The following is a 23,148-nucleotide window of genomic DNA, read 5'->3' on the forward strand; positions in this document are numbered from 1 at the left end:
TTTTTTCATGACTCATTCATCTGTTCATTGACCGATCTACTGCCTTAACAGTCTATAATGGTCAAACAATGCAGTTATCTTCTGGTCATACCTTAAGCCATTCCAGGTTTATATTCTCCCTCCGCTGGTTGAGGTCCTTGGTAAAGGCAGCTTTGAATCGCACAATATAGGCAGGATCATCATCTGAGATTTTCATTGCGTGCTGGAGGTGGCACAGGGCAGGTAGAACCACAGAGCAAGATACATACTTATCCCCACCAAGGAGCTCGGTGATGTACCTACACAGACAGACAGACAGACACACACACACAGACAGACAGACACACACACACAGACAGACAGACAGACAGACACACACACACACACACAGAACCAGACAGACAGAGACACACACAGACATACACACACACACAGACAGACAGAAACAGAGCAATCAATAAATCATGACTGATTAATTTAACTTAGATTACACATTTTTAAAGTTCTTAATTACATTACATTTAAGGGCACGTGTTTCTTAAATACAAAGTAACATTTAAAAAAACTTGTATGACAATTCATGAAAACGCTATCTTTGTAGACCATACCTGCATGGCTCCAGCAGTTTCTCTAGCTTTGCCAACTTCTCATATTCAGCATTTGTTGGGAGGGCCAGATTGTGCTTCTGCTGAGACAGCGTTGTGTGCAGTGCGTCTTTGTTGCGCCTCACGCGCTTGATCATCTCAAGGGTGGAATTCCACCGTGTTGGAACATCTTGCACGAGTGGCTCCTGAACTTGTCCAAGGGAGGCTTGCTGGACATTTAGCTCGTCTGAGTTGGCTGGACTGTGTTTGAAATGTCCGACCACTTTACGGCACTTGGCCAGTGCACCATCAAAACCACCTTCCCGAAGTGACATTACAATAGCTCTCTGTACAACATGCGCAACACAGGGCAAATGCTCGAATGGCAGTATCCTCCCTGCTGCCACCATATTAGGAGCGCTGTCTGTTCCAATAGTGCTGATTTTGTCAGCTATCCCCCACTGATTAGCGACATCGAGAAACTGCCTGGCACACGCTTCTGCAAAGTGACGCTCCTCTGTTTTCATCACACCTAACGGACAGACAAAGTAGATCAGAATAAGTTCACTACTAGTAGTAAACAACTAGCAATCATCAAGCAAACATAATGTGGTGGTAATTCGTGGTGTCATGGTAATTAATATGCTAAGTAATTAAATTAAATTATATCATTTAAAATTGCATAACGTAGCCTACCTAAAGCGAAGGAGTGAAGTTCCCAGCTGGCATCGATGAGGTGTACAGTAACGCCGATTGTTGTTGACAGATGTCCAGTGGTCCCCAGTCAGTGCTACACATCTCGCCTCTACCATATTCTCGTCTTTTGCGGCTTTCTCTGCGGCGTGCTGCTCATGTATTCTCCTCATAATAGTTTGCCTCGCAGGTAGTTTGTAAGATGGGTCACCTGTTGCCGCCTGGAGAACAAGCTCGAGCCCATCATCTTCAACCACGCTGATGGGCCGGCAGCTGGTGGCAATCCACTGAGCGAGGAGATTAGTTCGCTTGGCTGATAGAGCTGTGCTGACGGGCTTGCCTCGATTGCACTCAAACATAGTAGTTTGACGATGACTCCTCCCCTGCACTACATTAGTGCTTGGCCCGGCATCTTCCGCATTAGCTAAGGGATGCTTTGCGTTTAGGTGGTACTTAAGACTGGAAGAACTCCTACAATAAACTAATTCCGCATTGCACAAGGTGCAAACAACCTTACTCTTGTCGAGGTTTCCATTGGGAAGCTTCTTAAAAATAAATTTTCCCTGAAGCAAACCCGGCGGCTTCATAGCTGCATCCATGTTAGCACGTCATGTTTTATGTGCTAATTCACAGTAGGCATACACACAGATTCGAAGACTTGTTCTCGCCCCTACAGTGCAATTCGGCTAGGTATACATCCGCGCTAAAATATCAAGGTGAAAGTCATCATAGCTTGCGTAGTATAAACGCAGCTCCCAATCCAACTTTGTGAATAGATTAACGGCGATATTTTTTTTATCGCCCGATAAGAGTCTCACGTTAACGCAGCACGTTAACGCCGATAACGGCCCACCACTAATATATATATATATATATATATATATTTATATATATATATATAAGCAGCTTTACACAATCAAAAGAACTATTTAAGTCTGTATGGAAGTGTGCATGAATCAAGGTGAACAGATCGTCCCTGGTGAGCAAGCTGCTGGCAAGGAAAAACTTCCTGAGATGGTAATAGGAAGAAACGTTGAGAGACACCAGACTCAACAGGGAACCCATCCTCATTTGGGTGAAACAGAAAGCAGAAAATTATCTGAATTTATACAGTGTGTTAGGTGGCAGGCCGTTTAGCTATAGCAGTTGATGTTAATTGATGTAAATATGGAGTCCAGGTAGTTATTGGAGACAATTGCAATCTTGAACTATCGAGCAACCGCAGCCAAGTCAAGTCCTTAAAGTGTCAACACTAGTCGAGGCCAGAACCGTCTTAATGGTGAAGTGAAACCATCCCCAGACACCAGACGCATTCCAAAGAGACACACAGGGCATCCATGCGACAAGATCTCCAACCAGAAGCGGGGCACCAGGATGGGTCAGACAGGTCCGGAGGGCAGAGGGAGTCTGGATCACTGGCAGCTCAGGAATGACATGTGTAGCTCGACAGAGAGAGGGAAAGAGAGGGGGGGGAGAGAGGGAAGAAAGAGAGAGGAAGAGAGAACAGTTAGCTATGGTCGCGGTCACATAATGTATAATATGAATGAATATTTAGTGTAGAGTGCAAGCAGAGACTCCGGCAGGACTAACTAAAAGGGGAGAGCCAGAAGGAAACACAGACCTGAGGGCTCCCTGGGATGTAAAGCAAACAATCACCTCACTGTCAACAAACCTGAGTGATCAATGAGAGTGAGGAAGACGGCATCTAAACATACCAGGTCCCCATAATACTCTACGTCCATGAGTCCCCCAGTTCTGCTCCTTTTACCAAGACAAATCTATTTATAAAAATGCTTGATTAAATAAATGGATTTTTAGCCTGGACTTAAACACTGAGACTGTGTCTAAGTCCCAAACATTATTTGAAAGACTATTCCATAATTTTAGGGCTTTGTAGGAAAAAGCTCTCCCCCCAGCTGTAGTTTTCATAATACGCGGTACTGACAAGCAGCCTGCATCCTTCGATCGAAGTAGGCGTGGCGGATCGTAAGACACTAGCAGTTCGCTCAGGTACTGCGGCGCAATACCATTTAATGCTTTATATGTCAAGAGTAGTATTTTAAATTCAATGCGAAATTTCACAGGGAGCCAATGAAGTGAAGATAAGGTAGGTGTGATGTGCTCGTATCTCCTGGTTCTAGTGAGAACTCTCGCTGCTGCATTCTGGACTAGCTGAAGCTTGTTTATGCATTTAGTTAAACACCCAGACAGTAAGGCATTACAATAGTCCAACTTAGAGGTAATAAAAGCATAAACTAGTTTTTCTGTACCGTTAACAACAGTATACAGTATTTCTTATCTTGGCAATATTTCTGAGGTGAAAGAATGCTATCCTGGTAATATTATCTACATGTGCTTCAAATGAAAGGCTGGAGTCTATAATCACACAGAGGTCTTTTACTGTTGCACTTGATGGAACAGAAAGGCCATCTAAAGTTACAGTGTGATCTAAAATCTTACTCCTAGCTAAATGCGGTCCTATGACTAGAACTTCTGTCTTATCAGGATTAAGCAGGAGGAAGTTAATTAGCATCCAATCTCTTATGTCCTGCACACATTGCTCAACTTTAGTAAGCTGTTTTTTTCTCATCTGGTTTTGCTGAGACATATAACTGTGTGTCGTGAGCATAACAAGGAAAACTAATACCATGTTTAAGGATTAAGTTGCCTAGAGGAAGCATGTATAGGGAAAAAAGCAGTGGGCCTAAAACTAACCCCTTGTGGAACACCAAACTCGACTAGAGAGCATGCAGAATAATCACCATTTAAGTCTACATACTGATACTGTACAAGAGGTTTGATATTGGCCTGTAATTGGACAGCTGACAGGGGTCGAGGTCAGGTTTCTTAATAATCAATTTAATAACATATACAGCACATACAGTATACACAGACACGCACACACATACACACACACACACGCATATATATATATATATATTATATATATTGTATTTGCAGGTTTATTTACGCAGCTATTGAATTCGGAGATGCGAATATAAAACTAACTTTACCGTGGACACAAACCGGGTCAGTAGCGTACTGTATGTAGTGAGCATAATAACGTCAATGGATACACTTGTTACATGGACCACAAAAAAGCAGGTGATTCAGCACTATCAGCCTAATCAACCAAAAAGCCAGCCGAAAGGAAAACATGATGAAGTCTATGTTGCGCCTGGATTCATGGTGGGGATGGTGGGGGCAGAGGAGAGACCCGTGTGTGTTTTGGTGTTTTAAACTGATGAGACCCAACAAAGTAGAAAGACACTTAGAGACAACACACAACGTTAATAAGCCACTCGACTTCTTTGAAATAAAGCTCTAGATAAGTGACAAAGTAAGCCTGTTATAACAATTGCAAGTGTATTTTATCTGTTTTGAACTTGGTTTTATTTGATCTTATTGGTTTAGAAATTGATATTTCAATAAATAGTAAACTTGGCCGATTTCGTTATTATTTTGTTGACAAGTGGGGCTTGAAAATTCGTCCGCCCCTTAAGTAGGGAATGACAGAAAATGTTTAAGAACCACTGCTCTAATGACACTCGATTGAGCAACACACTAACGGAATCACTGCTGTAAAGTTAAAATAAAACTAATTAACCTGCACTTTACCTTTAAAAAGAATCGCGACAGAACAGTGTTTCTGTGTAGAGCAGAGATAAGAGTGTGTGTGTGTGTGTGTCTGTGAAGGTGAAAGTAGGACGAGGTCTCTGTGTGTGTGTGTGTGTGTGTGTGTGTAGGTGTGTGTGTGTGTGTGTCTGTGTGTGTATGGCCCGGTGTCCAATGACGTGTATGCACATAGACACATCGAGCAGGCTGAGTCTTGAGCAGAAAGAGAAAATGGATTTTTAACCTTTTTAAGACTTGCTTTTGCTTTACACGCATACAGACGCAAAATAAAATATGTTTTACGCACACACACGTGGTCACAGTGTTATAGGAAACAGTACACGTGTGCATGGATGCTGATTATACCAGTAAGAGATGCGCACTAAAACTCAGCAGGGGAGACGATTACCCACAATTCCGCAGCACAAGAGAGAGAAAAACCGTTGGCTCAGTTGTGATCACGTGACGCTCGGCGTCAAAACAAAAAGCGGATGCGTGATACATAATACTTGGTACTCGTAAACCAAGACTTGTTCGTTTTCCAATTAAAAATTTATTAAAAACATTTGCTCGTCTTGTGGAATACTCGCAAATCGCGTTACTCACAATCCAAGGTTTTACTGTGTATATACACACAGTAAAACCTTGGATTGCGAGTAACGCAATTACATATCCACATACATATACACATAAATTTAAATATATACACATATATATATATAAATATATAATATAATATATTTATATACTTTACATACAGCCTCAACTGTCATGAGTGGCACAACCTCCCACCAAGACCTCGCAACTACTGAGGGTAAGAACTCACTAAACACATGTCTTCTTACTTTTATTATGCTCATACAAATGATGCACTATATACAGTACAGGTGTATACACTACCGCTTAAAAATTTGGGATGAATTGCAAACTTCATTATTATTTTCCAAATTCTACAAAAATACCGGGCATTTCAAAACTATAAAATAACACATATGGAGTTAGGTATTTAATTAACATTAACTACTACAGTCAGTTGTAATTTTAAGACACAGAGATTATCCATATATCATCTCAATACTTTTTTATATACCCTTTGTTGGCAATGACAGAGGTCTTTGACAGGTTTTCTGTAAGTCTTCACAAGGTTTTCACACACTGTTGCTGGTATTTTGCCCATTCCTCCATGCAGATAACCTCTAGAGCAGTGATGTTTTGGGGTTGTCGCTAGAGCAGTGATGTTTTGGGGTTGTCGCTAGAGCAGTGATGTTTTGGGGTTGTTGCTAGAGCAGTGATGTTTTGGGGCTGTCCCTCCAAAGATTTTCTATGAGGTTGGGATCTGGAGACTGGCTAGGCCACTCTGGGACCTTGAAATACGTCTTACGAAGCTACTCCTTGGTTGCCCGAGCGGTGTGTTCGGGATCATTGTCATGCTGAAAGCCACTTTTCATTTTTAAACAATTTATTCATTCTTTCCTTTACATGGATCAGTCGTCCTGGTCCCTTTGCAAAAAAACAGCCCCAAAGCATGATGTTTTCACCCCCATGCTTCACAGTAGGTATGGTGTTCTTTGGATGCAACTCAGCATTTATTCTCCTCCAAACACAAAGTTCTTTTTTGGTTTCATCTGACCATATGACATTCTCCTAATCTTTTTCTGGATCATCCGAAGGCTCTCTAGCAAAATTCAGACGGGCCTGGACATGTACTGGCTTAGGTGACGCAGTGTGTTACTGAGGGTAGCCTTTGTTTCTTTGTGACCAACACAGTATGTATCACCTTAATGAGAATGTTTGTTACTTTTACTTAGAAAAATTCAAAGCTGAAAGAAAGTTTTAGTATTTTTACCTGGAAACCGACATTTGGGAACATTTCAATATCTTTTCTCATGTTGTGACTTTGAGACAGATAACAGATGACAAAGCTTTCTGTTCCCTGATTTCACAATTTTTTTACAATCATTGTTATAATTGCATATCACAATAATTGCATATTCTGTCACAAATCTTTCAAATTATAGTCTTGCATTAGCATTTGCTTGTTTCAGCTTTTCATAATCAACATTTTCTCTTTAGCTTACCAGGGTGTGTCTTCACAATTCTCTACAAGTGCAACAAGTACAATTACAAATTACCCCAATGTTCCTGAGAACACACAGACATCCAGTAAAGGCTCAACTGACCTGAGTATCGCAAAATCCATGAACCTCACAACTACTCTAGGTAAGAACTCTCCTTATCACATGTCTCCTTTCTTTACCAATCTTTTATTATGCTTATTCAAATAATGCACTATGTACAGATATTTGTGTGTGTGTATGTTTGTGTGTGTGTGTGTGTGTGTGTGTGTACAGTCCTGCTTACCCTAAATGACAGCTTTTAATGGATTATTTTTATTTAAACAATATAGAACCACAATCCAGGAAAAAATGTAACTATGTGTGCCATAATTATTGGCACCCCTGATATTAATTCCAGGGCCTTTCAAAGAGAAACAAGACCACTGCATCACAGATCCTTCACCATACTTCATAGTGGGCATGAGATGCTTTTCCACATACTTATCTTATGTTAAATACACTTAGAGCGTTTAGTGCCAAAAAGCTCTATCTCAGTCTCTTATTATCTGACCACAGCACATGGTCACAGTTGAAGTCCCAGCAAACTCCAGACATTTATGTTTGTGATTGTTGGTGAGAAAAGGCTTCTTCACACATGCACATATTGGTTTCATCTGACCATATGTCATTCTCCCAACCCTCTTCTGGATCATCCAAATGCTCTCTAGCAAACTTCAGATGGACCTGGACATGTACTGGCTTAAGCAGGGGGACATGTCTGGCACTGCAGGATTTGAGTCCCAGCTCTCTTCAGGTCATTCACTAGGTCCCCTGTATGGTTCTGGGATTTTTGCTCACATTTCTTGGGGTGAGATCTTGCATGGAGCCCTAGATCGAGGGAGATTATCATGATATGATTGTCCCTGATGAGCAAGCCAAGGACGACGGCTACAGTTGTTTCTAATAATTGCTCCCACAGTTGATTTCTTCACACCAAGCTGCTTCCCTATTGCAGATTCAGTCTTCCCACCCAGGTCTACAATTTTGTTTCTGGTGTCCTTTGACAGCTCTTTGGTCTTGGCCAAAGTGGAGTGTGGAGTGTGACTGTTTGAGGTTGTGGACAGGTGTCTTTTATACTAATAACAGATGCCATTAATACAAATAACGAGTGGAGGACAGAAAAGCCTCTTAAAGAAGTTACAGGTCTGTGAGACCTAATACTTATTTTCCACCATACCTCTCAAATAAATTCTTTAAAAATCCTACAATGTGACTTTCTGGATTTTATTTTCTTATTTTGTACTTGAGGTATACCTATAATAAAAATTACAGGCCTCTTTCATCTTTTTAAGTGGGAGAACTTGCACAATTGGTAAATTATATAATTAAAAAGGTAAAAATCTATGTCTATGTCTACAAAAAGTCATGTACTGTGGTCTTGCTTGAAAAGCAAAGATTAAGCCCATTCTCATTGGTAATTAAAAATTAAAATATGATTTCTAATATAAATCTTTATTCATAACTATATTATTTTCTTCTTACAGCTAATAAAGTTAACGATCATGCTGACAGTATACCCCAGGTTTCAGAGGAGTTACAGAATAACAATACACTCCAACGATCCCCAAAAATGCAGACAGACACAAGTACTACTAAAGAACCGGCTCAGGAAAGTCTAGTTACCTCTAAGACAACCACAACTCAAATTGTGGTGCACGACCTCAGTGAAGCCGATGCCAAAGGCAGCACAATGGAAAGTGTTGAACCCAACAATGAAACCAAACAAGTCAAGGAAACTTCAAAAGAGGTGAGTGATTTGCACATGCATTATTTGTAAGAATAACTAAAATATATGACTAAAATCCATGAAAAAATAAAAGCAATTGTCATGACCTGGTGGTAATGGGCTGTTACTTGCCGTGGGCTTAAATGCAGGCATAGGCGCAGAGGGGATGATGGTAATAAAGAGTCTTTTATTCAACATAAACATAATAACTAAACAAACAAAGAAACAAACCAAGGACTCAAACTACAAACACAAGATTCTAAACCTAAATAGGCTCTTCAGCTTTTCGTAGCATAGCATAGGCTCTTTAGCTTAACAAGGGCTAAGAGTGAGACAAAAGGCTAAGAGCGAGACTATAGGCTAAGAGCGAGACAAACTAAACCTGGAACTGAAACAAGACAAGACCAAAGACAAGATGGAACGAGGCTGGGTACAAGACAAGACTAGGGACAGTCCGAGACTAGAAACAGGACGAGACTAGAGACAGGAGAGTGCTGAATGACCTCGTTAATGGTTAGTGGGGTTAGTGGCTAATCTGGTTATGGACGATGTGGATGATGGACTAACAGGTTAGTAACTAACTGGGTTAGTACCTAAGCACGTTAGTAATTGAACCTACACTGGAGAACGAGCACACTAAATGCCAAGCACACATGAGGCTAAACCTGCTAGCAGCTAAACCTGCTAGCGGCTAAGCTCTTACATGGCTAGACACACAAGGAAGCTAGACATACAGGGAAGCTAAACATACGAAGGGCTATAGAAACACTGGGGACACACCAAACATTACTTACATAAACCTTGAAACAAACAACACTTCACGAGACAGAATCAGCTCCACAAACACAGAAACACAAGGAACATGAACATAACCAAAATCTGGAGCTTCTTAAATTTCTACATATTACATGATAAACCTAAGCACAAGACAAGACAAATGCCCACATAATACTGACAGTAAATAATGCTTGACCAAGTTTCACAGAACTAACAGCTATTTATATAAAGATCTAATGAGCTACCTCGGTTCAAGTGAGCACTTTCATCACCTGACCGAGGTGCCTTCTGGGAAACTGAGTCAACAAACTAGGCACAGTGCCCTCTAGTGGTAACCCTCACAGCAATATATGCTTTTTAATATTTTGCTATAAATGCAGTGAGTGTTGAGCTGCTATACAGTATGTATCCGATTGCATGAATATTATGCAAAATAATGAGTAGTTCTTCATCAACATTATTTTCTTACTATTCGCTATGAACTACGAGTTAATTACTCTTTATGTATGTTAATAGAAGTTTACCATTAACTATTCAGTTATGTTAATGTAATAAATTGTCCAGCAAAATGGCTAGCTAACTTTGACTCTTTTATCACAAACATCTATGTCCTTATCATATACCATATACAGTATGTCCCCCTGGACATCTCCTACCAAATACTCCAAAATCTATTTTGTACCCACAGGTGTTTAAATTGTAACTGACATAGTAAGCATATGGATAGGGTGTTATTTTTATTTAGCCAGTCATGGTTTAGAGAGTTAAATCACACACATACAATAATCTACACAAGTACAAGGCTGTAACATAATGTACTTTCAATGTTTTTTTTTTTCTTTAAGTTTTCTGGAAAATAACGCAAATAATGTGTCTTAGTTCAATAAGATCATTATTACTTATTGTAATTACATCATATATGATCATACATAATTAGTTTACTGTTTATTTACTGTCATGTCAATATAGTTAAAATATAAACAAAGAAAATTCTTAAACTTTTCTTCCAACCTGAAGCTGCTATGGTACAAAAAAAAAAAAAACCTGGAGCTGCTACAGTATGGTACAATAAAATATCTAATAAGTACGTAAATATTACAGTATACTATACTGTACTCTGAAGGGAGTCTTGTGTGTCAGTGCTTCAAAACATTTAGTATGTTTCCTATGACAGCAAAGCTTTCATCTTAGAGGTTACTTTTAAGTAAGTCTCCTGGGATAGTCTTCAGGCCTCTCCGCGAACCTGTACACAGGATTAAGCGGTATAGACGATGATGAGTGAGTGAGTGTGTGACATTACTATTTATAATTCCTACAGAATTAGCAACTTAAATTTAATTCAACTATATACAGTTAAAAAGTGAAATGTGTTATTTCCTTTTGTGTTAAACACTGTAATTACTGGTCTTGTAGTATCAGAGAAATAACACATTTTAGAAAATGCTCATACAATACAACACAACACAATACAATATTAATATTTACACCAATCAGCCATAAAATTATGACCATTGACAAGATTCATTATCTTGTTACAATGGTGCCTGGGAGTGGGTGGGATATATAAGACACCAGGTGAATATTTTGCCACTGAAGTTGACATGAAGTTTGAATAATGCCCTAGCATAAGGATTTAAGCAACTTTCACAAGGGCCAAGTTGTGATGGTTAGATGACTGGGTCAAAATTGTAGTTCTTGGGGTATTCCTATATATATATTTATATTGGGTTATCCTTATCCAGATAGAAAGGTGTCTGAATACACAGTACATTGCAATTTTTTGAATGTGGGGCTGTGTAGCCACAGACCTGTCAGAGTGCCCATGCCGACTCATGTCCACTGCCAAAAGCGCCTATAATGGGTATGTGAACATCACTTTTTATTCATGTTTTATTTTACATTATGTGGATGGCTGAGTGCATGTGCACCACTTGCCTGAGAAGGGATGGCACCAGGATGCACTATGGGACGAAGGCAAGTTGATGGAGGCAGTGTGATGCTCTGGGCAATGTTTTGCTGGAGAAACTTCGGTCCTGTCACTCATATATATGTTACTTTGACATGTACCTCCGACCTGAACATTGTTGCTGACTAAGTTGTAGGTGCCAGGGACCACTACATAACCTTTAGAGTTCTAGTGAAGTCCAGGGCTCAGTATTAGTGGGTGGTCATAATGTTATGGCTGATCAATATCAGTGTATAATCTACTTTAGGGTTGGAAAGCCCAGATGGAATTTTAATCTGAAATCACAGGCCATCATATATTATGTTTCTCATTTTATTAATGCAATAACCTAATAGCATATTTGCAATGCATGCATATTATTTATTTATTTTTTTTAAAGATGCACTAAAGAATTTTGAATTAAAGCATTAGAACATGCATAGCTAGAAATGTATGGTACTGAGAGCTTGTAACTTCTCCTAAACACCAACCGCATAGTGTGAGACTATAAAACAGGAAGTAGACTAATTGTTTTATGCTCATGTAATTTAAAATGGGTGTAAGTCTGGCTCGTTTTCAGTTGCAATAGTCTTTATCTACATCTTTGCACAATGCAAAGGAAGGAACCAGCAGTTAAGGAAGATTAATGTGTGGGATAAGGCAGTTTGGGGTGATTTAGCATATGGACCAGACTATGGAGATCCTGTTCCACTTGTCCTTTTATGGTAGCACTAAATTATCTTTTCACACTACAGTTTAGCCAGTGAAGGAACAGGTGCTTCCACTCCCAGTTGCCTTGGTTTGTAACCACTAAGGCACAGGAAGCAGAGTGAAGGTCTGTGGCATAACATGTGGAATCTGTAAAAAAAAATAAAAATAATAATACATCATTCCATTGCGAGGGATGGTAAGAAAAATAGCAAAGAACTGCTATTAATTGTTGTGAAACAATTACGTCCGGTCCAATTGAGTATAAATTCATTGTGACAGATGGTGACTGGATTATCACAGCGAGTTTTGTTCATGAATAGGGCTCTCCCTTGACCACTTTTAAAGCCACACTTGTGTCCTTGCAGAGGACTGGCAGAGGCTCTTCATATGAAATGTCACATCTGCTTGCTAGAAAAGGCATAAGCACTTATCTCTATTATTATATCTTGTACTTCATTTTCCAGCTAGGGGCCACATAGACCTACATTATAATGATTCTGCTTTCATACAGATCCGTGAAGTATTTGAATGGTTAAATGAAAAGCATGTGATTAAAAGTGTTCTGATGACAATAAAGCTAAACAATAAAGAATTATATCGTTGCATGAATTAAATTATCATACTGTAGGTGACAACCCGAAAAAAGGGCACATCTCCTCCACTGTAGGGGGCATTTTGAAGGCTTTGATTGGCTCCACATATTGTTTTTAATGGAAAAATCATGGCAAACAATATATGATTGATTAATATAAGTCACAATTAATATAAGGTTCTATAGTCTGCTTTTATTTATCATAATATTTTTATTCTAAAAAGAGTGATGTACTGAAGGAAAACCTTACCCTTTTTAGGAGGAAAGTTCAGGAGGGCATGATAAATGATTTGACGAGTAAGAAATGTATATAAACCATAGATTATGACCTTCACACTCATCACATCTCAGGCCCACCAAGGCTTGTCTAGTTTTTGTGACTTTTTTTTAACCTTTAACAACATCATAGCACGAATATGAAAGAAGAATTTAAATTTAATGTGAAAGAAAAAAGCTTATATGCAGTATTATATATAATTTTTTCACAAAACCTATCAAACAGTCTTGTAGAGACGGATAAAACGTAAATTATTTTACAGAAATATTTAATTAAAAACAAACACAAATCTGCCAATAATGTACACACAAATATCAATACACAGATATGAATATGCAAAGCCAGGCAAGTCACAAATGCTTAAACTGTAGTTTATAGCACCTAGTCTGTGACTACGGGGATACTGTATGTGGTTGAAAATCAATTCGCTGTGAAGCTTTGGAAATCTTTGTAGTATCATACAGATTCATGTGCATAATGTTTATAATGTTAGCCCACATTTTTTGATCGTGGTCCTGGGAGTAAAAGAGAAGATAGACAGTAAATTAAAAAAGAGTAAATTACAGTATACTATAAATTATCTATCTCCACTATCCCTATAATCCCCAACCCTCATGACTTCAAAACGAGGAAATGATTTATAAATGCTTCCAGAGGCATTTCAATGCTCATATCCGAATCTGCATCACATTCTTACTTTACTCAAGGTAAACCTTTTTCTGACATAAATGTAGTGCACATTTGAAGTGCCATGGAATAGAATGGTGATGCCAATCTAGATGCATTACATTCCTACTGTAAAAGTGACATATTAAATCATTCACTACCATTTTATTTGGATATAGTCTTAGACTCTCTCAAATTGCATTAACCAGTCTTTTAACTAATACCCAATATTATGTCAATATTTTATAGTTAATGATATTTAGTACATAACATGTACACTATCATATTGTCCCTGCCATATATTTAATGACATGTTAAAAGACAGGGGAAATGATTTGTTTAAATTTGTTGTTAATGGTAAAACTGAAAACCAGAAGTAGAAATTAATTTGATTCTTTCTTATGCTAGTAAAACCAAATCCTGAGGCATATTTTCCATTCTTTGTTTTTTTTTTTTAGTTAAGGCTAATGATACAAAACTATTTTTTCTCAATTGTACTCTTAGGCCCTGGCCTAGGAACTGGCATGAAAATGTGTATTTTAATACAGACTCCAAAACACATGTATAAGTCAATATAAATGGGGGCATCTTGAAAATGCTGCAAACAAACTAATAAATTTAACCTTTACTGTAAATATCCAGTTAATATCCTGTTTTAAATCAGTTCACACCACAGGCACACACTGAGGACCTGGAGTAAGATGCATTCACACACATAATATTATTTCTTCTGAATAAATCCACTCATATCCAGCTTGATAAATGGGGCTCAATGCTTTGCCAAGCAATAAAAGTGGCCTCTAGATAGGCTTCATTCCCAGTGCTTGTGCCTAGTTTTTAAACTGTAGAGAAACTACAAAGAGACCATAACAGTAGTAAAAGAGCTTAACTCATTATGAGTAAAAGTCATCCTAAAGCATATAACCGTGAGGCATACTTACATACTTAAAAAGTTGCTAGAACTGATATGAAAACTGTAGCTAATTTGTTTATCTTAATTTTGTATGCAGGAAAATAAAGGTTCGCCTCCACAGGGAAATTCCAAAAATGTGTTTGTGCCCATACTGGTCTGCGGGTTAATCCTTGCTGCTGCTTTAATCGGAATGTATGTAAAGAGGAACCACTGTCCCACCAGTGCCAGAGGTGGAATAAAACTTGTGAGTACAAATCACACACACGCGTGCACACACACACACACACACACACACACACACACACACACACACATTTTTCTCCACTCTAATGACACAAAGGCATGAATCTCCTTTTTACTTACTCTGGTAAAAGTATCGGGTACAGCAACAGCAACTGTTTTTTTTTTTTTTTTTTTTTGTCGTTGTTTTATAATGCTTCAATAAAATATCCATCCAATTGTGGTCACACATACACAAAGACAATTCATTAAAAAAAAGTTAATATAAGTTTTATATAAAAAGTTTCTGAGGGGCTAGATTTAAGGTAGCACTTTACAAGGTGTAAATAAAAATTTGGAGACATTTTGCTAGGATTGTGGTTAAGTGGTTAAATTGTCGATGAAATATCAGAAATCCTTTTCTTTGCATGCATGTCTATATCTCTATCACTGTGAAATATTATCCCTTACTGTAGCGTTATAGTACTATCAATGTGTGCTTCATACAAAAGAGGTTAAACTAACAAATGTACCTAATCAAAAACCTCCTTTTTTATCATGCGTACATTGCAAGTGATTAAATTATTTTTATAATTTAAAAATGTATACATTTTATTTATGTGCTTCACCCAGGCAGATGAGTCATGCATGGCTGATGAAGATAACCAGGGGAACACTTTGGTGTCTGTAGCTCCTCTGAACCCACCTGAGAACCAAGAGAAGCCAAGCCTGAATGGTGAGTCCCTAGAGGCAGTGAAGATCCAAAATCCTCCAGCCGCCACCAATGGTCACTCTACCGCCAAAGCTGACACTGAGCTGTGAGAATCCATCTCGACTACACAGGCTGTGGGTTGAAGTTCATTATCCCAGGCCTGCGAGCAACACTAGGGAACTGGTAAAACAAATGCACAGATTCCCTTTTTGGATTTCTCTTTATCGCAATACATTTAATACATAATGAAGGTTATTGCACAGATTATTGTGGAAATGGCTCTTAAGACAATGATGACCAGGGGTGGGTTTCCCAAAGCATTTGTAATATTAAGGACTTCATTATCTTATTCATAAGAATGTTCTTTAATTAACAAGCTTCTACTGAAACACTTTATAACTAACATCGAACATAAATTTGTTTGAAAATTAATAAGCAACCTGACCAATTTGTTTCTCACTAAGTACTTTGTTATTGAGGATGCATTCAGATCTACCTCAAAAAAAGGCACACAGACCTATGAAGTGACTGTGATCTATTGCCCTAGTGTTTATTTGGTTAATTAGCATCTGTGGTGTGCTGGGTAGTTTGCCCCATTCTGAGTGTGAGTGTAGTATGTTCAAATCACAGCTCCATTTAATGTTTGTGTGGGTTTACACATTTTTTTTAATTAATCATGTTAGCTATATAAAACTAAACTACATTTAGAGCCGAGCTACTGTAAATCAATTCACATGGAACCAATAAACGTCGATTTAAGTAATGCATTTTATTTGTGTAAAATCAATGTATACATTCAAGTCAAGTATGTAATGACGGTTCTATTAAAACTTTTCAAAGGGCAGCATACATGCTCATGCACAGTGTCCCTAGCCAATCACAGGTGAATGGACTCTATTGAAAGGGAATAGCTCTTTTCTTTAATATGTGTTACAACACCAACTTACATTACACATGATAGCTGCTCTGCCTTTTTGGCAGCTGCGACTGGTTAGGGAAGTCCTGGATTGGAGAGATGGGTGGGAACTGGCAATCAATTGACAGCTATTTATAAATATCTGCGGGTATTTTTGCTTCGTAATGTTGCTAAATCATCTAGTTAATTTACCTCCAGACTAAAAGTAAAACGTTTAACTATGCTGCCCCGATTCTGAGTGGACGGAGCCAACAAAAACAATCACAAAATAGGCTCATTCTTAACATGCATCCTTCTTAAAATTGAGCATTATTCGCTTAAAAGTCATTATCTGTAAACCCACTCCAGGTTCTTGTTATCTGGTTATATCCCTAATCCTCTCCACACACCATTAAAGCTTTTAAAAACATCTCCTACATAAGTTAAACATAAAAAGTTTAGTTGTTTGGGTAATAATAAAAACAGCTGTTAAATATACAGTATTAAACAATGTTGCTCTATTATATAGTATTATATAATGTTAGTCTATTATAATGTGAAGAGTGCAGGAGCAGTGTCTCTCTGAGCTGATGTTAAATACTGGCTTTGGGTAGGTGTCCTGCGATATGTTTGATTGCTGGTTTCAACAAGTGTATAATGACTTGGTCAGAGTTAATCCCTGTTCATGTCCCACAGATTCCTAACCCTCCATATGGATCTCTGTCAAAGACTTTTCTCTGGGTCAATTATTGAAGAAATGAAATGATCAAACATGTGGAAACTCTGTTTGCTTGTTCTTATTTTTTTATGTACATGTGTGAATTGCATTTTTAAAGTTTCAGTATGAGTGATGTCATATTTTGTTGTGTTGATACAAGCATATGTACTTATGTTAGCAGTACTGCCCACCTTTTGTTTATAAAACGATTTGACAATGTGAGGATTTGGAGAGTACTGGTCATTGCACAGCACTTCGGTGCTGGCCTTCACTGGATAACAACTCCTTTTCATCACTGCAAACAACTGCTCACACAAGACCCTGTAAAACAAAGCTTAAGGTGGCTAAGGAAGGTGACCTTTACATTTGACCAAGACACACTTCTTAATTGTATATTAGTCCTACACATGTATTGGGCTCTTTTGTAATATCTCTGGAATTGCAAAGCTTGAATATAGTGCTCTATCATGAAATCTGTCATACTTCTGCAATTTTAATAAAATAATTGCTTGTTAATTGCCAATTAAACCAAAGATGAACAATAAACAGAATTCAGCAGCTCGCTTAATGTGTACATAGACTCCCAAAGTAATATGTTTAACATATCAGTTGTTTTCACATGGTAGCCATGACTATTAATGTTCAGTTCTTTAATTTAATTCATCTTTTTCCTGTTTTTAAAATTTGACTGTTCTGGGTCTATGCTCTGTCTACCACATTTCTTATAAGCTGAAGAACTTGTTTAGATGTAAGTTTGAAATTCGAATAAAGTTTTGAAAACTAAGATTGTATGAAATATTTTTATTTACAATATTACATTTTAAAATAATTTGCATCAAATGATATTCATGTGTAGACACATACTTTTAAAAAAAAATAGGGTTTAATATAATAAAATAGCTTGCAGATCTGAAAAGACTATATAGCTTAAGTGCAAGCAGCTGGCCTGTATGAGCGATGACATCATTGTAAAGGGATTTGTTACAAACCCCAGTAGGACCTCCTCAGCAAGATCAGCTATCCATGTGTGTTTTTATCTGAATTATTAACCACAGAAATCTCTCCACTTTCAGAAACTGGGTGTGGAAAAACATTTCAGCATTCACAATCTTTTCTTTATTGATATACACTACATCCATACATTTTCTATTGTTTCTAATTAAAATAAAGATATGTTAATTACTTGTATGACGTCTGGTTACACTCAAGATGGAAAGAAAATTATTAATGATTTCAGCTGCTATTTGTATTGATAAGAATCTCTCTCTAGCAATCAAAAGATGCTCAAGTGACTTCCGGATTTTCTCCAGTCTTTGACATAAACCATAAATTTGCCATGCTTTGCAAAAATAATAGCACATCACAAAATCTGCTTGAGGTCATAGGGTAATTGGTGCAAAAATAGATAATGTTTTTGAATAACAACAATAGATGAATTTAGAAAAAAAAACTTGAGGCAGTTATGTTGACATAACCTTTGTTGTGACAGAGAATTTACACCAGCCTTACTGACACAACACAGCTATCTGATTTATACAGGCCCAGAGCTGGCAGTAGGGGCACTTTGGCGCATCCAATCCCCCAGTGGCTAGACCTGACTGGGAATCGAACCCAGAGCACCACAGCTGTTAGTGTAACAGAAAACCTATAGTGACATAAAATAATAACATTCAATCCCTTATGAGAGGATTTAGTATTATTGTCAGGAATAAAAAGAACATGAGATGACTTGAAAAACAGCCTAAGATGACTTGATAAAATGTTTTGAGATTTTAGCAATGAAACACATGATCAGTATGATATAATTAAAAGTATACTGTGTGCAATCTAAAGATTGATTGATTCACTGGATTGAAATCACTTATAATCTTACTGATAACCATAATACTTGGTGTCCAGCAGGCTGCATAAATGAAGGTCATTGTAGGAGTGAGGGATTAAACATACACACATGCTCACACACCAGGAGGGAGTTGCCTTATAGGGTGGGGGTAAATGTATGTTGTTGCAGCTGCGAGACCTGTCGTGTTTTTATCACCATTCACAGACTGCCAGAGGAATAGACATATTAGTGGGGAAGTAAAAAAGACAAGAATGTGTCAAGGTTCAGACAATGCTGGATGAGCTTAGAGCACCCTGCGAGAGTCTGATATTGTCAGTGAAATTGTGAGAGAAAAGGTGTAAAAGATTATGAGTGAAAGAAATAAAAGGGACCAAAGGCTTAAAATCACATGGATATTCACTTGTGCCCAGGAGAAGCAGGGAAAATATATATTTTTTCCTTTTCTTACTTTAAACCCTACCCCAGGGATCGTTGATACTAAAAACAAATAATAAAGTTATGATACCATATTTATTATAATAGGTATACTTTTGCCTCCAGAAGCTGATTCTGTGTCACGGATCATCATAACTGTCAGTAGCGTAATGTGAATCACTTCACCTGACATTCGCTGGCCAGACTGAACCAGTGCAAGGACAATGCAGTAGATTTATAGTACTTAGAAAAAATAGTGGGTACAATATCACATATTAAAGGTCATACAGAATGTCTGTCAATAAACTGCAATTCACGGACAGTAAGTATTGTATGATTAAAATATAAAGGTATGTAAATAACAAGAGCAAGTGTGAGTTTAGTTGGAAAAGCTTTTCTGTATTAGAGAAAATTTTGTAAAAAATTTTCTCTCAAAGTAGCTTTACAAAAAAAAAAATATATATATATATTTTTTAAATAAATTTTTGGAAGTGTGTTTGGAACCAGCGATCTCCTATCACCTGGAGATTGCTGGTTTGGTTCCCAGGTGATGCTGTAACCTCTTGCAGCCGGAGGTGTAGAGAGAGCTAATTGGCCAAGCTCTCTCAGAGGGAAGGGATTCAATTCAATTAAATTTTATTTGTATAGCGCTTTTAACAATTGCCATTGTCCCAAAGCAGCTTTACACAATCAAAATAATTATTTAAGTTTGTATGGAATTTGAACATATATGAATCAAATGGTCAGATAGTCCCTGGTGAGCTAGCTGAGGGCGGCAGTGGCAAGGAAAAACTCCCTGAGATGGTAGTAAGAAGAAACCTTGAGAGGAACCAGACTCAACAGGAAACCCATCCTCATTTGGGTGAAACAGAAAGCAGATCTGCATTCATACTGTGTGTTAGGTGGCAGGCAGTTCAGTTGATGTTAATTGATGTTATTATGGAGTCCAGTTAGTTATTGAAAACTCAGGTAGACTTGTATGAAATACCAGTCCTGAACTATCGAAAGGAAAAGTCCTCAGAGAAACAGTTGCCAACACTAGTCGAGGCCAGAACTATTTTCTAGGTAGAGAGAACCATCCCCAGACACGAGACGCATCCCAAAGAGACAGTGTGGAAGGAAACACAGGATAGTCTTCGGCCCTCCTGACCAATTGGTAGTAGTAGCCTTAAAGGGGAGGAATCGGACATGACTAAATTAGGGAGAAAATCTGGAAAAAAATCCAAAAAAATTATTTAAAAAAACTTAACTTAATTGGTCTAACAGAATGATGGTGGGCATGGCAAAAAAATAATGACAACACTTGATTTTAGGTGTAAGTTTTTAGGATTTTAAGTTTTTGCTTCACAAACTTAAAGTTTTTTTTCCTGTAGGTTATCTTATATTTATAGCCCAGTGAAAACTACACTAGTTTTTTGTTACTTAACCCTTTTAAACTCCAGGACCCACCAACAGGCCCAGATAAACAATTTCCTACTCTCATATCTACATATGTTTCATACTAGTTGTCATGACATCAAATAAATAAAATAATAAAGTCTGTCCTTGCCTCTTTTAACAGACAGTCATATTTTACACTGCTTTATATCACTATGTGCATAGCCCCTTTATTCCATGTAGTATTGTGACCATAGAGGCTTGATATTTTATTGAGTTGTCCTGTAAACGTATTTCTACTCTACTGTTGATTCATGTTCTACAGGATCATGGATCTGACAGTAGTGCTGTCTATAAATTATAGTATATGTTGCTTTATTAATGCTCCTTTTAATCATTTCTATAATAAAAATCTTCCCACAAAGAATTGTAAGGCAAATATACCACAGCATGTCAAAATGAAAATACACACACGCATATAGCATTTATTTATATTATACATTTTACTGCCCGAAGGAACTTGGAAATAGAAGTGAACTTACTTGCTGCCCAATGCAAATGGCTGGGAGTACTTTATTTAGCACACAGTCACACAACAGCATGAGCAACACATTCACTTCAAGAACCTACATTCAATTCAGCCTTAGCATGAACCAAAGAGCATTCAACAGGTCACACCTCTAACACACAAACCTGGCCAAAGCCACTAACCCAAACACCCTTCCCCAACAGGGTGAACATTTAGAAAACCTAAGTTTAAGCCTATGCCATATATATATATATATATATATATATAGAGAGAGAGAGAGAGAGAGACAGGGATATATATATATATATATATATATATATATATATATTGCTGTTTAAATAACAAATGATATGGATGGGCATTTTTTTCTTCTAACATTTCTGAAAAGGGATTTGGAAACAAGTTTGGGGAATGGGGAAAAAACTTTGCATGTCTTGTTTCCTTGCCAAATATTTTCGTTGTATTAACAAGAAATAAGAAGGGGACAAAAATGGAAAGGCTTGTGAGGAAATATGTTTTTATAACGGCTATAACATACACTGTACCAGGAAACACAATAACAGGAATAGCTTGTCTTGGAGACATTCCACACTATTAATTGTAATATTTAGCAGTGTGGCATGTCATTATTTAATACATTTATTTAAATATATATGTATATAATAATTAATAATGTACTGTCATATTTAAAGACAAAAAATATTGGTACAAGCTAGTATTGGCAAATAATCAACTTTTAGTGTAGTAACAGTACCTTTGTTTCGTGTCTTAATTGGATATTTTCCTGAAATTGTCTACCCCATCATATGATATTCCTTAAAATAAAATAATTCTTATAAACTAACTCTAAACAGAGCAATGATTAATTTTGGAGCGCAATACCATACAGCAGTGAGCATTTTGTGTGCTCATTGCTATAAAATGAATTTGCCAGTTCCATTCTTCATTAGAGTTGCATGGATGGCTGAACACACTTAAGTGTGCCACTAATCTCATAACAATTTTTTTACAAGCTTCCTGTGTATACCAGGCATTTTAGCTTCACATTGATGTAATCCTTATCTATGCACTCAGGAAAAGGTCAGATATTTAGCCTTAGACGTAAGCAGGAAAGGGTCTGGAGTTCTGGTTTCCTCTCCAATGGGTCAAATGCTATCTCAAGTAGGTACTCCCTTTCTAAATAACAGGGATCCACCAACTTCTTCTAAGTTGTTATTCACTCATCTCACTCTCACTAAGAATCTATACTGCTGATCCTATACAGGGTCATGGAAGGTCTGGGGCCTACCCCCGGGCACGAGGCAGGGAACACTCTGAACAGGGTGACAATCCATCACAGGGCACAAGCATACACATTGACACACACTAACACACTACGGGCAGTTTGGAAACATGAATTAGCCTTTTTAACTGTGGAGGGAAACCGGAGTAAATCCACCAAGCACAGGGAGAACATGGAAAATCCACAAACACAAGTTATGGAGGTTTGAATCTAACACTCAAACATGGAGGTGCAAGGCCACAGTGCTACCCCTTACGTGCAGGCCACATAAACTGTAATTCAGTTTGAGTACACAAATGATTAGACAAAAGTCATAACCTGATATTTACTCATGTGAGTCACCTCCATAAGATAGAATGATAAACAGTCAAGAAGCATATTCACTATTATAGCCAAGGTTCTACAGGCTTTAAAATAAAGTAAGAAAATTAGGTAAGGGTATAGCACAATATTTTAGTCAATACAATAGACCATATTATATTGGACTTGTTACCATTTGGTTTTCTTTATATACTGTAATGTACTCCTATAATGTAAAGTTTTAAATTCATCCTTATACCATGT

General features: G+C 37.6%; 1 protein-coding gene across 3 annotated transcripts in view; it reads left to right on the plus strand.

Moving 5' to 3' along the window:
- cd34 (CD34 molecule) overlaps positions 1-17,923 on the plus strand; it is a 29,595-nt gene extending 11,672 nt beyond the window's left edge. The window contains exons 3-8 of one of the 3 annotated variants that reach the window (XM_053482593.1): positions 5,632-5,685; positions 6,945-7,091; positions 8,473-8,735; positions 14,693-14,839; positions 15,448-15,550; positions 17,118-17,923. In XM_053482593.1, coding sequence (XP_053338568.1) covers positions 5,632-5,685; positions 6,945-7,091; positions 8,473-8,735; positions 14,693-14,839; positions 15,448-15,550; positions 17,118-17,125 — 722 coding nt within the window. In that variant the 3' untranslated portion in view covers positions 17,126-17,923. Of the gene's footprint in view, positions 1-5,631; positions 5,686-6,944; positions 7,092-8,472; positions 8,736-14,692; positions 14,840-15,447 lie in introns of all 3 variants that reach the window. The other 2 variants (XM_053482591.1, XM_053482592.1) reach the window with 2 other exon arrangements.
- Positions 17,924-23,148: the final 5,225 nt, after the last annotated feature.

Source organism: Clarias gariepinus, chromosome 22 (genome assembly GCF_024256425.1).
Source record: "Clarias gariepinus isolate MV-2021 ecotype Netherlands chromosome 22, CGAR_prim_01v2, whole genome shotgun sequence".
In the NCBI taxonomy this organism is placed as follows: Eukaryota; Metazoa; Chordata; class Actinopteri; order Siluriformes; family Clariidae; genus Clarias; species Clarias gariepinus.